The 15,406-nt window shown below is 35.9% G+C and overlaps 1 protein-coding gene across 5 annotated transcripts; it reads right to left on the bottom strand.

Annotated features, from left to right (window-relative positions):
• Positions 1–2,759: 2,759 nt before the first annotated feature.
• On the bottom strand, positions 2,760–14,309 carry LOC147398283 (Amidase family protein). Of its 5 annotated transcripts, none has more exons than XM_086447447.1 (12): positions 14,091–14,309; positions 11,984–12,100; positions 11,679–11,903; positions 11,493–11,575; positions 11,292–11,392; positions 10,166–10,289; positions 9,924–10,078; positions 8,092–8,228; positions 7,805–7,975; positions 7,431–7,655; positions 4,328–4,529; positions 2,760–3,216 (listed from the first exon to the last, which is right to left on the bottom strand). In XM_086447447.1, exons 1-12 carry the CDS (start codon positions 14,199–14,201, stop codon positions 3,170–3,172), a joined length of 1,698 nt encoding a protein of 565 aa, XP_086303573.1. In that variant the 5' UTR covers positions 14,202–14,309; the 3' UTR covers positions 2,760–3,169. The 5 variants fall into 5 exon arrangements, with proteins under 5 accessions (XP_086303573.1, XP_086303572.1, XP_086303574.1 ...); XM_086447446.1 differs by having other exon boundaries at positions 4,296–4,529; positions 7,431–7,523; positions 14,091–14,308; XM_086447445.1 differs by having other exon boundaries at positions 2,818–3,216; positions 4,296–4,529; positions 14,091–14,305.
• Positions 14,310–15,406: the final 1,097 nt, after the last annotated feature.

The following is a 15,406-nucleotide window of genomic DNA, read 5'->3' as shown; positions in this document are numbered from 1 at the left end:
TACAACTTTCTATTCTGGAAAATTCGTATTCACAAATTTCTAATTTAGGAACTTGTCATGTATTTGTGATTTTCTATTTTGAAATTTTTATATTTATAAATTTCTAATTTAGGAATTTGTCATATAGGTGTAATTTTCTATTTTAGAAAATCATTTTTACAAATTTCTACTTCGAGAATTTATCATATTTGCAAGTTTCTAATTTGGAAAATTTCATATTCCTAATTTAGAAACTTCATAAATCGTCAATTTAAAATTTTCATATTCATGATCTTTTAATTTGAAAACTTTTTACGAATTTTTAATTTGGGAGATATTTGCATATGTGAATTTTTCAATTAAAATATATTGCCATGTGAACTTTAGAACATGAGATGAAATTAATACTTTTTCAAATCTTTCCATTTTGTACGGAGTTCGAGGAATTATGTAATATTTGGAAAAACATTAGCCGCAAAATTCATTTAGCAAAACCAATATAAATTGATGATGACTGGACCTTAGCTTGACTTTAGTCTTTTTCTTTTGACTGTAGGATAGTTTTGGATTATAGTAAAGACCGATCATCTTGATCAGGCGGGTTCGGTGCCTAATACCTTTTGAAACCCGTAATTTGACCTCTCACACATTTCTCTTACTTGTGGATCAACCTGATTCATTTTGGAGTTATCTATGATTCTTAGACCTAAACTAAGTGGCAACTTCCTAAAAATCCCTAATTTCCCAATCAAACCCCTTTCGTTATTTAGTGAAAAAGAGTCGAATCGATTTCACTCACCATATCCCTCACCATTTTAGATGTCAACTATTCTAAAATTAGTCTTTGAGGAGCCAGATTATGAGGTGGCACATAAAGTTCGTTGCGTTAATGAGTTGCATTCCCAATCTGCTTGAGGATGGACTTAGAGTTTAATTATTTATGTTCTTTTGTGAAGTTTATGTATTTGGAGATTTGTAAGTGGATTATAGGTTAGGTTTGAGGTTAATTTCCGCACTTCAATTATTGATTGTAAGCTATAAAACCTAATCTAATTTGGAAAGAAGACCTAGAGAGGACTAAAGAAGCAAGAACAAATTACAATAGGTCTAAGGTCTTATTTATAGATAATTATTGGCTTCTTAAATCATTTGGTACGTGTGTACATCAACAATTAGATCACCCTTGCATGTGAAGTATGGCCATGCAAAATCAGCCTGATTGATCACCATTTTATTGTCGCAAGGTTGGAATCTACCGAGACGTGGTTGAATTTTGATCCACATCCTTCTAATATCATCCTGATGTGCTTGAATTGCTCAATTGTATTCATATTAGAATTTTTAATTTCAATCTACAAAATCCAGCACACGATGATAAGATTTTTCTAAGTAATTAATTGATGCAATTATGCCAATTTAATATGGTAGAATATGTAAAGTGATGACAAAAAGCAATTGCAATATTATTTGCTAATTATGGTAAAATAAGATCAAGAATCTGATAAGTGCCTTGATAAAATGTATTAAATTCAGTGTTTTAAGGCACTAATCAAACAATCCTCCCTATAGAAATGGAAATCCTATCTTTGAAGAGGATAATGAAAGTCAATGGTCAAGATGGAATGAATGCATTACTATTAAAAGAGTTGTCTTACTAAAGAAATCTAAGATATGCAAGTCAGGGACTTGATCCTTGCTCAATCATCATCAAGATTCTACTCGATGAAGTAATCTGACACCAAAACCATAATGGAATCAAGTTGGTAGAGTCAACCAAGCTTTACCAAATCAAGCACATTACAACTACAGAGGCCACCTCTGGCCGAACCAATCTCCTGACATCACCATGGATCAAATCCGATCTCTTATCGCCCCCTTTGCAACCTATGTATAAAGTCAAATAGTATGATTCTTCTAAACCACACCAACCAACCTAGGGAAGAGATGGTATAATGATTAAGTTTACACTTAATCACAATCAAAATTGAGGTACGTAGACAATCTAAGAAGTTACTCTTGTCTCAGTCACAGGAATAGAGAAAAATATATATTCTCCAAAAGAAAATATTAAACAAGAACGTTAAAATAGAGGCATTTTATTTAAAAGAAAAAAAAATGAGAACCAAATAATTGGAAGAAAATAATGGAAGAAAATAACGAAAAATACCAAACTAAAGGTGTTTTATCTTGAGCCTTAGGCATTCTCCATCCATCATTTATTACCACAAATCTAAATACATTGCAACGATGATTGATAAAAAAAAAAAAAAAAAAGAGGTGAAAAAGTATTTTGAGTAGTTCAATACTTTTCACAAGGAGGGGCATTTAGTAGAAAAAACTTTCAACTAGTTAACCAACCCACAAAGTAGAAAGGATCATGTGAGTGTTGATACCATGGGTTCAAAACCGATCTTTACTGTCTAATTACCAACCACTAACTCATTTGCATAGCAGGGGAGGAAAAAGAAATAGAGTGACCCAAGTCTTTGGATGCTGTCGAATCTCAACACAAAACCCAACCCGACTTGGTAAATGCTATACATACATACCAATCCTCTCGGTGAACTATAATCAGTTCATCTTTAGTAAACTTACTCTATTCTTTATGTGCCTCCCACAAATTCCCATCACTAACCCAAAATCTTTATCATACAAGAAGATATGAATGGGAAAATGCTGGATTGGAAGTGTACAAACCGAAGAATCTCTCTCTTTTTTTTCTTTTGATCGGTAGAAGAATCCATGTCTTTTTAACCCATAAAAAATGAATTATCAAAAGATTTTGTGGTTTGGAGATGAAGAGTCCATTGCCCATAACATGAAAGGGTGCAACTTCCATGATATAACCCCTATGGATGTCATTGTCTCAAGCTTGATTCAAATTAATCATTTTAACTGACTGTTTTTACGTAAATAATAAGTACAAAACAGTAGGAACTAGAATAAATCGTGCAGTAGCAATAAATGCGTTACTTCCATAATCTCATCGAGTAGGTCGAGGATTGGACTCTAAGGAAAAGGCTTTCATTGAATGAATACCCACTGGAAGCCGAGCCATTAGCCATTCGACCACGGTTCTAAAGCGATGGGATGAGGGGTTGGCTTGGCACACGAGAGAGGAGGATACTTAAATTCAGGCGGATTTGGAATGAAATCATCTGGCCCAAGATCATCAATGGGTGGGTGCCGTTTATGGTGATTGGTGACAGATTGGAAAGCCATGGCTAATGCTAGAGCCTGCACACATGAAAGAGAACATATTAGAATATTCCCAAGGCAAGGATAGCTCCAGTTTTCAAAATCTTAGGATTGGTACATACGTTAGAGACATAATCTGACTAGCCAAACCACTACATGTCATAATCATCAAGTTGGAGTTTGGAAATAAGATCGACAAGAAGGAAATTTGACAAAAAAATTGAGAAAATTATAAAAATTACATATTTCATACCTTAGACATTTATTCTAATTTTTCAACATATTCTTTGAGCAAAACAACACTTACTATTGAATGTTTACACATGAATATATGAACATGATAAAGTATTCCCATAAAATTATATGTGCTAAAAAATGTATTGACCATTGGCGTAAAATATTAGGCAACAATAAATGAAGTGAGTCAATAAAAAGTAACAACTATGGTATCGTTCTCTTTTAAGTAACTTGGGATCGAGTTTTTGAAAAAGTTGTGCATATTGTGTTTTAATTGCGAAGTTCACTACTTTTTCAAAAACTTGTGACTTCTTGAAGCAGTAATGGATTTATTCAGTAAAGGGAAAAAAAGTCACAATTAAACTGCAACTTTTCAATAGGTCAGCCAAATTTTGTGACTGCTACATATCATTACGTGCCATATCAACTTTCTAGACGAATCTGGTCCAGATATAATTTGTTACTGATTCAGTGGCACGGGATGCAAGAGCATTTGCCTGTCTTGTGTTACAGGTTGGCTCTTCTTGTTTGTGAAATTATTCATTAAATAAACACTTCCACAACAAATGTACAACTATGTTGGAAGAGTACGAGTTTGAAATAATTTACATCCAAATTAAATGGCAGAATATGAATGTCAGTTTTCATAAAATGTTCTTCACAAGTCGGAAAAGGAAAGATCAATAATATGTGGGTTGCTTGATCACTAAAGGAATTTAAGAAAATGAAGACAAGCATATATCAACACTTTTGGAGAGGCATTGATGGAAGAAACATACTAGAGAAGGGTGCTAACATCTCAAGGAAAGCTTGGATATTACCATATATGTGTGTGTGTGTGTGTGTGTGAGAGAGAGAGAGAGGGGGGGAGGAAGACTTACAACGTGATCATGTTGTGGAGGAGCATATATACCAGTAGTAATGGTGGTTCTTCGTCGAGTACCACCTGCGGGTGGGTTTGTAATATTTTTAAATCCAGTTGGAACAACAACGACCGGCATGCCTACAAGATTTCCCATGCAAACTTTCTCCCAATCTGTTACATTGCCAATAAATGCATCTACAGTAAAGCTGTTACGGATCTCCCGAATCAATTTTCCTCGCGCTCTTTGTGCCTGTAAACAAGCCAAACTCTTCATCTTATAAGAGGTATTTAACAATAGAGGAACAATTATTTTCTTCGTTCTCTCTGTACTATAATTGACACATACAGACGGAACCTACTTGGTGTTAGTTGCATGATTAGGGAATGGGATTACTGCCAATATGGAACATATTTATCCAACTAATTTGCGGGCATTAGAAACTCTTATATCCTATAAATTAGTCTATCTAATTGGATGATCATTGTAGACACCCCAATTTGCCCGAACTGAGCCCAAGAGCTCATCAAAATCCAGTGAAAAAGGGTGAAACCCAAAGGATTTCAATTGATCAAGTCAGACCCACTTCAAGCACAAGCAAAATCACAAAATTGCAACAATATTTAAATTTAAGCTTGGCCCTCACTGACCAACAGCCAGGCTTAATGCCTTTTGTCATTCGTCACCTAATGTCAGGGAAAAATTAACATTGGCCATCATTCACCGAATGTCTAGGCTAAATTTACAAAGCCTTCTTTGGCCTAATGTCCTTCATAAAATTGTTCTGACTTTCATTCACCTAAAACCAAGTTCAGTCAGACAGTTATGTTTGGAATGCATGCTTTAGATTTTCTTAGGGAAATTACTTTTTAAACCGCTCATTAATTGCTTATTCCTCAAGAAAATCCAACCAATTTCCTAACTTTGCACATGTATTAAGCCTTTCTTAATTTTGCAACCTTGATTTTTTAGAAATTGTGTAGTTCTTTTAATCTTGACTTATGGTCATCTTTGATCCCCACAAAGAGCCAATTACCCTTTTGCCCATAATTTGTTAAGACTCAATTAAGGTAATTGACCTTTAAGCCCATCATTCCTATCCTTAATTCAAGATCTAGTCTCCTAAATTCAATGCAAATTGACTAAGATCAAGGGACCTTGACCTTTTTGCCCACCCACAAGAATCTTCTAGAACTTTTACTCTTCTACCCTCAAGTTGTTAAGAGCCTACTTAATGCAATTGTCTTAAAAGTATCAATTCTCCATCGCAAATTACATGACAAGGCTCTTACATTCTCTAGAGATTGACAAAATTCAAAGGACTTGGGCACTTCTACCCTCCCTATAGAATTCTCTAGAACCTTGTGAGTTATTACACCTCTACCCTTTGATAATCATGATTAGTAAGACTCAAGGAGGTACAAAAACCATCAAGGACAAGTTGATTGAGAGTATTTAAAGTCATTTATTAAGTTTTCTTGGAAAAGTTATGAAGTAAAGGGATTTGGACACTTATATCCTCGAAGGTCTCCCATGAACCTACAAATAGAGGACTCATCAAAGGCAAATGGGGGAGGAAGTTGAGGATCCTAAAATTCTATCAAATTTCTTTCTCAAAGCCTTCTAAAGCCTCAAAATTCTGCCCAATTGGTTTCTTACCCATTTTAGAAGCCTAGAGCAAGAAGGGGAAGAGGAGAGAAGAAGAGGAAAAGACCAAGGTGAGGAAAACAATTTATATTTCTGTTTTTATGTAATTAAATCCCTCAAATCCCCCTTCCTATCTATCCCTTTCTTTAATTTTATGCACATTTAATTTCTTGCTATGTAAGTAGTTTAGTCTCCTTTCAATGGCATAAGTAGCAAGAGAGTAATCCCTCACTTGTGAGGTAATCTTTTCTAACTCCATAATAACCTTAGAGAGTATTTAATTTCCCTAACAATTTATCTCTATTTCCTTTAAGTTTCAAGTACTTCAAATTTCAAGTTAATTTTCTTAACCAAAGGAGGAAAAGAGTAATCCTTCACAATGTGAAGTAATCTTCACTTTTCTAAGTCCATGAACAAGTTCCTTTATAGAACATTACATGCACACACCACTCTTTTTATTTTTAAAATGATTATGAGTCAAAAGTGTAAATCAACCTATATTTATACTTAATACTCTAAACCAACAAAGAACAGTCCCTAGAAGACATATTTTCATGCATAAGGTGAAAGTTCCCCAAAAGATGTGTCCAACCCATGGATATGTTCCTAGAACTTAACCAACAAAACTAGACTCCCATGTAAGCATATATATGTGTGGTAGAAGCTAGAGGTTCCAAAAAGTGAAATCTACTTAGATTTGAACCAAAACCTCAAGCTCAAAAAACATTCCAGCAAGTATGAAGTTACATTTTTAGCTTGCTCATTGCACCCACATATAAGTTGAGAAACATACCGTATCTCTTTTTGTTTGTAAATACTTACTATCTTCCTAAACTTCAAAAAATCAGTTTATACTTCACATTTGGCCAATACTTGGTAACCACCAACTTGGTGGGTGAGACAAGGTACTTAACACCTTCCTTGTCTCACAACCGAACCTTCTAACGCTTAACTTCTAGGTTAAGACCAGAAATGAGTCACTAAATCTTGAAAAAACATATTTCAAAATCTTCTTTTATGATGTTCATTCACACCTTGAACTCTATGAATGGTTGCGACACCTACCCAAGTAGATGACGTTTAAATCCTTAAACTCTCAACGTATCTACAATTATAATTGACGTAATAAATGGGCTTCTATTCCTCTCATATAACCATACGGCTCTTCAATATTTGATGGCTAAAGGTGCACTATATCATTCTATACAGATACTACTGTATTAACTATTGTCAAAAAGGGCAGTGTCAAAAGGATGGATCATGGTTGGTTTGGCCATATCTTAACATCATCGCATTTTCATTTAATTTTTCATTTATGTATCTTGAATTCTTGACTATAATAATTCTAATGCAATCTTATTTATTATCACATTTCCATTTAACTTTTCCTTATGTTTATTCAAATATAACAAAGAAGTATTCAGTGAAATTGATTAAGAACAACTGCCTTCAAACTGTACACTTCCATTCCACCCGAAGATTATTGGATGAGGGCAAATGACAAACCTGCACATAGTCTACTGCGGGTATTATGCGTGCACGACGCAATTCTAGGGGCCATTGATCCTGAGCTTCATAAACATCATCCTGCCCTGACCGCTGCCACTTGTCAAAATGAGATAACATATCAACATCCATTGTGAAATTCAGGATGCCTTGAACAGAATCGACTGTGTAATTCAGTTTGAAAGGAACAACATTAACACCCTTTGAGGCAAGAACATTAACAACCTGGAAAAATATTTCAAGAAGTTGTTCATTTCTCTGATGTTGATCAAAGTCGCAAGTTTTTTAATACTGTCGTGGACATACATTTGAAATAGTCCACTTTGAGTTTATTTATTTGATCTTGCAAAATCAAAAACAACAGGTTAACTGACCTCCATCTCAGCATCTTCAAGATACCCTACTGTAAGCTTTGTGATGTCAATAGAAAATGGATCCTCTAAGAAAAAGTCTTTTGATGAGAGGTCATCTGGATCCTTTCCCTGTATGGCATCCAGAACAAGTGCACAATCTATGGCACTTCTGCAGAAAGGGCCAAGCTTATCCTGTTCAATAGAAGGGATTTAGAATCCATGGTTACATTGAACACGCCTTCCCCTCCACCCCACCAAGAAAAGAAAAGAAAAAATATGGGACAAAGATGAAGATTATGTTGGGATACCAGGCTTTCAGAGATGGACATAACACCCGTTCGGCCGACAGTACCAAAAGTCGGGCGTAATGCTGTCACGCCACAACGAGCAGCAGGGTAGGTAATGGAACCAGCTGTTTCCGAACCAATAGCAAATGGAACCAGACCTGCAAAAAAGAATAATGTCAGACCAACCCTTATTATGAGCAGGTTTCTGCTTGAGATCCAAGAGCAAACAAAGAAAGGGCAAATACATACGAGCAAACTCGCTCGAAAACATGTTTTGGGAATTAAAATGAACAGTGTACCAGCATTGGAATTTTTGCAAAAGTTGCGCACATTTTTGGGAAAAATCTCAAAAAGAAATCCAACATGCTTACTCATCAGGGATAATAGAATGATAATGCTTAAATGCATATTGCATGGCAATAATGCGATGATAAAACCCTGAGGGGGTGGCTCAATGGAAATTTTGGACCTAATAAGCGGTGAGAGTCCGTAGGTTGTGAGTTCAATACCCAGTATGACCAGTATTTCCTCAGGGCCACCTGCGAGGACGCACCCTCAGTGTGATGTGTGGGTGTTGCATGTGCCCAGGGGAGGGACCCATATTCCTTGGCTCTGGCACTAGCCCTTCCGGTCCCCCTAGTCAGATGTAAGTTCAGACACCCCCGTCATAAATAAAAAAAAGATAATGCGATAATAAATACAAGATTAAACAAGTATAAAATAAATGGAAAAATATATCCAATCAAGATATCCGAATATAGGTGTGAAAGATTTTTGTGCAAGTCCAGCACCCAATCCAAGATCAAGGGTATAAGAGTGGAAACATGTTATCTCGGGGCGCATCTACCTAATAGGTGGGAGAAAAAGGTGATGTTCCATATATATATAGGGTCATGTTTGCTCTATGTTGATGGGTTTTGTACTACAAGGATTAAAAGTTTTGGAATGGCCTAATTTTTGGTGAGGATGATCTATATGGTGAGGAGATCGTCCTCACCATCACCCATTCCGAAACTTCTAACCCCATCAAAAGTGGTTTGCAAAAAATGTACGGTTCACGATTCTTCAACATGTAAACATGGGGCTAGAAGTTTTGGAATGGACTGATTTTTGGTGAAGATGATTTCCTCTCCATAGAGATCATCCTCATCAAAAATCAGCCCATTCCAAAACTTCTAACCCATGTAGGACAACACATAAGGCAAACAGTAGGGTGTTGAATATATATATATGGGTTGGGTTATTTTGACAAAATCCTAGACAACATTCTAAATAAAGTTTTGTCTTATGTGGCTAAAAAGTTTTGCAATGGACTGAATTTTTGTGAGGATGATCTCTATAGTCAGTAGATCATCCTCATAAAAAATCAGTCAATTCTGAAACTTCTAACCACATGAAAAGTGGTTACAAACTAACGGTAAAAAATTGATGGTTCACGATTCTTCAACTTATAAATTAGGGTTAGAAATTTCAAAATTGGCTGATTTTTTGTGAGGATGACTTCTCACCATAGAGATCATATATATAGATTGTTTTGGCTCAAACAGGGTCTAATTCAAATGCACGAGTTCCATTAATTGTGGCTGGTGTTTCAATTTAGGGTAAATAGAGTGCATCTGTTACTTTATGACAATGTTGTTGAGACTAGATAGAACTAAAGCATAAAAAAGGGCCAAAAAACTTGGAAGAAAACTTCTTGGAAGTAAATTGAAAAATCAAACAATGGCAATAAAATTTGAACATCTCTTTTAACTTCGTTTCTTTGCCTTCTTCCCCTAATACCCCTCTTCCCATTCATTTTAGTAAAATTTTGTGGCTGAAAAAAAAAAGCAGCCCAGGAAACCAAGAAAAACCTGCTGATGTAGAAGCAGCAGGTCCAGCTGACGAGCCGGTAGAGAATTCCTCAATATTCCATGGGTTTCGAGTCCTTCCCCCAAACCAGATGTCATCATATGCTAGTGATCCAGAAACAAGCTTTGCAACAAGGACAGCTCCTGCTGACCTTAGCCTGAAAGGATCAAAATCAAGAACCAATCAAGCTGAGTGACAAAAGTTACATTCTAAGTGCAGATTTCATATTTTAAAGTACAAGGACCTTTTGTAAACCCATGCATCCATGTCAATAACTTGTTTTTGGAAAGTTGTTGAACCCCAAGTCGTCTTATACTGGCGCACTGAAATTATATCTTTCAATCCATATGGAATTCCATGGAGGGGACCTATTAACACAACACAATATTCAATCCACGGAGGAACAATACTTTCTAATGTTGCAAAATACAGTAGTAATGTGATAAATGAGATAATTCTTAAAATGGAGCTATATATATAGAAGAAATGCAGCTTGTCTAATCATAATAGTTTTCCTATATAACCATGGGTCTGTCTATAAGTTCTGGACAGCCAATTGGCTGTGTTGCCCTGACCAATCTAGGAGTTGTTAAACAACATTCCCAACTATCAGTAACAATTATCATCTCATCAGGCTGTTTTGGACAAGAATATTGGTAACCCCAAAGGGTTGGTAGATGGCCAGACCATGCCTCAAGAAGCGTGAGGCTTGAGTTTGAATTGCCCCTTAGGGCCACTCTCAATAATTTATCCAAGAAATTACCTGGTGCATGTGGGGGGAGGGGACTGCACGTGTCCTAGGAATAGTCAGGTTCTCTCATTGGTTGGGTTTGAGCTCTTCAATTGGGTGGTTCGGATTCAAAAAACATTGCATGCATACCACATCACTGATATAGAGTAAAAACATGTTACTGATATGTTAATCTAACAGTGTCAGTATATTTATTTTTATTTTTATAGGTATAACAAGTGCTGTGTAAATGTCATGTATTCTGGTGGTGGTATGCAGAGTTGTGGGGTTGCAGGGGACAGTGCCCCACTGGGAGTCAGATGCATTTTAGCAACTCCTAGTTTTATAAATATAGATTTCTAGAACTGGAAAACTTATGAGAAAATAGTGATTGTTCTTGATCTGATCAGTGGATATATGCACACTGCCGAACCACATAAATCCTTGTGTTTTGTGAGATTTTGTCCTCTTTGTTGTTTCGTTTTCTTCACAACAACATTATATCAATCCCCAAAATGCATGATGACTTGGTGAATTTTGATCACCATACATTGTAAATATGCATGAAACCATGACCACAAAAAAAAAAAAAAAAACTGATCAGAGATTAGTGTGAGCATTAGCTGGATCGAGTAGATACCTAAATACACTCCTCGGTCAAGTAAATTATCAGCTTCTTGTGCCTGCTTGTATGCTAAGTCTTCTGTATAAGAAATAACAGCTTCAAGAACAGGATTATACCTAATGGAATCATCCAATTATGCACCATTAGCACAAGAAAAACATTAATATACAGAGAGCACCGAAATTTTATTTAATTGTTTGATACACACTTGCTTACCTCTTTAATCTCCGAAGGAATATCCCAGTAAGCTCCTGAGATGTAATTTGCTTTTTCTTAATAAGGTATCCCAGTTCAAGAACCTAGCACACACCATAAATTTTGTAAGTGAAAGGAAAAAAAAGCAATTGAGATGTGCTATAGTGTTTATATATACGACCTTTTTCGAACTTAAGCAGCACTTACAGTCATAAAAGCAATATCTGCTTCTCTATCTGGCTTTTGAATGCCAGAAATAGAAGGATGCATAAATCTTCTGATCTCATGGGGTTTTTCTTTACTATCCCACTCAGGACTGAAAATCAAAACAGATGGATCATGTAACCCTCCATCTGTAGAAGCAACCAATTTCCTGTTTGCTCTATAGATAGGGATATTAAACTCTTTCGCACCCTTAGACATCTCCCGAACCTGAGTAAAATAAAAGCTATAAAAAATTTAAGCAAAAAACCCCCCACCCAACCATATTCTACACACACAAAATTACCTACTTTTGAATCACTGAAGAAATCGGCATCGAAGAGCTTCAATGCACATTTAAGATTTGAAACTTTACAATGTTCTTCTGCAAATGAGGTGCTGTTCTTTGAACCAAACTCACCACTGTCCTGATCAAAGAAGAAAGTAACACAAAGACAAAACCAAAAGTTATACCCAAAGTTCAAGAAACTAGAATCCTGGTTCCTACCTGGATTTTCCGATAAAATAGTTGCCATAGTTTTAGACAAATTAGGATACAAAATATACACATCTTTCTAGTAAAATTCAAAACATATGCTTTGGAAGATTAGATGAAAAATAAATATATTCTATTATGAAAATTTTCTAATCATCATTAAATATATATATATATATAGGGAGCAGTTCGGCAGCCCTAAAGTTTGCCAAGTTTGGTGCCAAACATTTTTTGTAAATCACTTTTGATAGGGTTAGAAGTTTTGGAATAGGAGAGATCATCCTCACAAAAAATCAGCTCATTTTGAAACTTTTAACCCTAGTTTACAAGTTGAAGAATCGTGGACCGTCCAATTTTTGTAAATCACTTTTGATGGGGTTAGAAGTTTTGGAATAGGCAGATTTTTGGTGGGGATGATCTCCTCATCATAGAGATCATCCTCACAAAAAATCAGCTCATTCCAAAGCTTCTAACCCATATTTTGAAAAATGTTTGGCACCAAACTTGGCAAACTTTAGGGCTGCTGAACCGTCCCCATATATATATATATATATATGGGAACGGTTCGGCAGCCCGAATGTTTGCCAAGTTTGGTGCCAAACATTTTTTGTAAATCACTTTTGATGGGGTTAGAAGTTTTGGAATAGGCTGATTTTTTGTGAGGATGATCTCTACGGTGAAGAGACCATCCTCACAAAAAATCAGCTCATTTTGAAACTTCTAACCCTAATTTACAAGTTGAAGAATCGTGGACCGTCCAATTTTTGTAAATCACTTTTGATGGGGTTAGAAGTTTTGGAATAGGCTGATTTTTGGTGAGGATGATCTCCTCATCATAGAGATCATCCTCACAAAAAATCAGCTCATTCCAAAGCTTCTAACCCATATTTTGAAAAATGTTTGGCACCAAACTTGGTAAACTTTAGGGCTGCTGAACCGTCCCATATATATATATATATATATATATAGGATCAGGTTCAAACGACAACCATTTCAACACACATATAGACAACGTGTTTTGTCTTATATGGGCAAAAATGTTTGGAATGGACTGATTTTTTGTGAGGATGATCTTTGTGGTGAGGAGATCATCCTTGTCAAAAATCAGCTCATTCCAAAACTTCTAGACCGTCCAATTTTTATTGAAAAATTATAGACCGTCCAATTTTTGTAAATCAATTTTGATGGGGTTACAAGTTTTGGAATGGGATGATTTTTTGCCAGGATGATCCCCTCATCACAGAGATCATCCTCACAAAAAATCAGCTCATTCCAAACATTTTTGCCCATATAAGACAAACACGTTGTCTATATGTGTGTCGCAATGTGTGTTGCAGGAACCCGACCCATATATATATATGGGTCCCGTTCGCCACCCTTAGTTTTACCACACACTTTAACAAACGCGTTTTGTCTTACATGGGTTAGAAGTTTCGGAATGAGCTGATTTTTGGTGAGGATGATCTCTATGGTGAGGAGATCATCCTCACCAAAAATCAGCTCATTCCAAAACTTCTAACCCCATCAAAATTGATTTACAAAAAATGGACGGTCCACGATTTTTCAACGTGTAAACATGGGGCTAAACATTTCGGAATGGGCTGATTTTTGGGGAGGATGATCTTCTAATCATAGAGATCATCCTCACCAAAAATCAGCTCATTCCAAAACTTCTAACCCATGTAGGACAAAAAACGTTTGTTAAAGTGTGTGGTAAAACTTAGGGTGCTGAACATTTCCCTATATATATATATATTACAAAATTACTCATGCTGTGATCTACCACAAGGAATCAACAAAACAAGTTCAAAATTAACACAAAAGATAAACTTATGGGTGTGAAGCTTAACATGATTGAGTTTTTAATTACGAATGGTGACCCATATCCGTGTTTCAAGAATTTAGAGAGAGAGAGAGAGTACCATTTCTGTTGGCTGTGGTACTGCGAGAGCCGTCACAGGTGCAGCAGCAAAGAGTAGTAAGAGGAAAAAAGGGATACGTGTCCATAAGTGTCGACACTTGTACTTCGACATGGGCGCTTCGTGTTCGAACGTCTAAGCTTGCACTCCTGCTTCTGCATCAACCCAAACAGCAAAAGTCATGGCGTTCATGCCTCAATCTCCTGGTCAAAACAATCCAGAATTTCCAGAATCACCCTTGTACTTCTATTCAACAATTACCTAAAACTTTTTGAAAAATTACTTAAAGACCCTGGCGATTGATTGCTTTCTAATTAGTCCTCAAATTTTAGGACTTCTCTTAAGAGTACATTTAGTAAAACTTTCTCTTCTAATCAATCCTTGACCCCCCGCCCCAGCCCCAACTCACCACGTTTCTCACAATCGAATGTCCTAATCATTTGGTTTCAGCGTTTTCATCCAAAAATTGGATTTTAGATATCCCAATTGAGTTTCAGAGATTATTCCATCAAAAAAAAAATTTAAGAAAGAAGAAGAAGTGATTTTTAAACTCTTTGAAGATGTAAGCAAAAATAAACTTGGATATTTTTCTTCATTTTTTGATGAAAATCTTTCAAGGATGGTTCTTGTGGTTTGAAATTGTAGATAGCACATCCTAAGTTATTTGCCACATGGAATAATTCGTCATATATGTATCTAATTGGACCGTCACATGATCTAATAGTGGGCCAATCTGATTGAACTATGATTTATTACATTCTTTGGACTGGATAGAGGGTATGGCTTAGTGGTTGGGGAGGAGACCCATTATGGATACTCCACAATATATGGGATCCACTTCTATTGTAGTGGGAGTATCTATGATCGGGTCAACTATAAGAAAAAAATGGTTGATGATGTGTCACATTTATATGGCTAGGCTAATGTTGTCATATGTCGTCAAGTATTGATAAACATCAATATTTTGAAGCTAGTCTTAAAGATAAAAGGGATAATATCATCTGTTCACTCCATCTTAAACTTCTATAAATAAGACCTCAAGAGTCATTTAGAAATTATATAATTCAGAGATAGAAAACAAGACTTAAGTTGGAATCTTCTCTGAGACTAGCATCAATTCATTTCTTCTAGATTCTCTCTTTCTTCATTTACTTCACCCTTTTTCTTAGACTTTCGTTGACGCAATGATTTTTGAATGGTCATAAACTCGATTTAGGCAAGAATCGGAGTCATCTTACCGAATACGCAATCCCACTTGTAGATGTAGACGCTCATGTGCCTAAGACCTTATCTACCCTCATTACATAAATCATCTATAC

This window comes from Akebia trifoliata, chromosome 7 (genome assembly GCF_017979445.1).
Source record: "Akebia trifoliata isolate Shusen 1 chromosome 7, ASM1797944v1, whole genome shotgun sequence".
NCBI classification, from domain to species: Eukaryota; Viridiplantae; Streptophyta; class Magnoliopsida; order Ranunculales; family Lardizabalaceae; genus Akebia; species Akebia trifoliata.
This window is presented reverse-complemented; position numbering and strand designations above follow the sequence as displayed.

Coding starts and splice junctions, on each gene's coding strand:
- LOC147398283 (XM_086447445.1), bottom strand. CDS start 14,201: ATGTCGAAGTACAAGTGTCGACACTTATGGACACGTATCCCTTTTTTC. Junction 12,101..14,090: donor TACCACAGCCAACAGAAATG/GTACTCTCTCTC, acceptor TTCTTTGATCAG/GACAGTGGTGAGTTTGGTTC. Junction 3,217..4,295: donor CTCCACAACATGATCACGTT/GTAAGTCTTCCT, acceptor TCATGTGTGCAG/GCTCTAGCATTAGCCATGGC.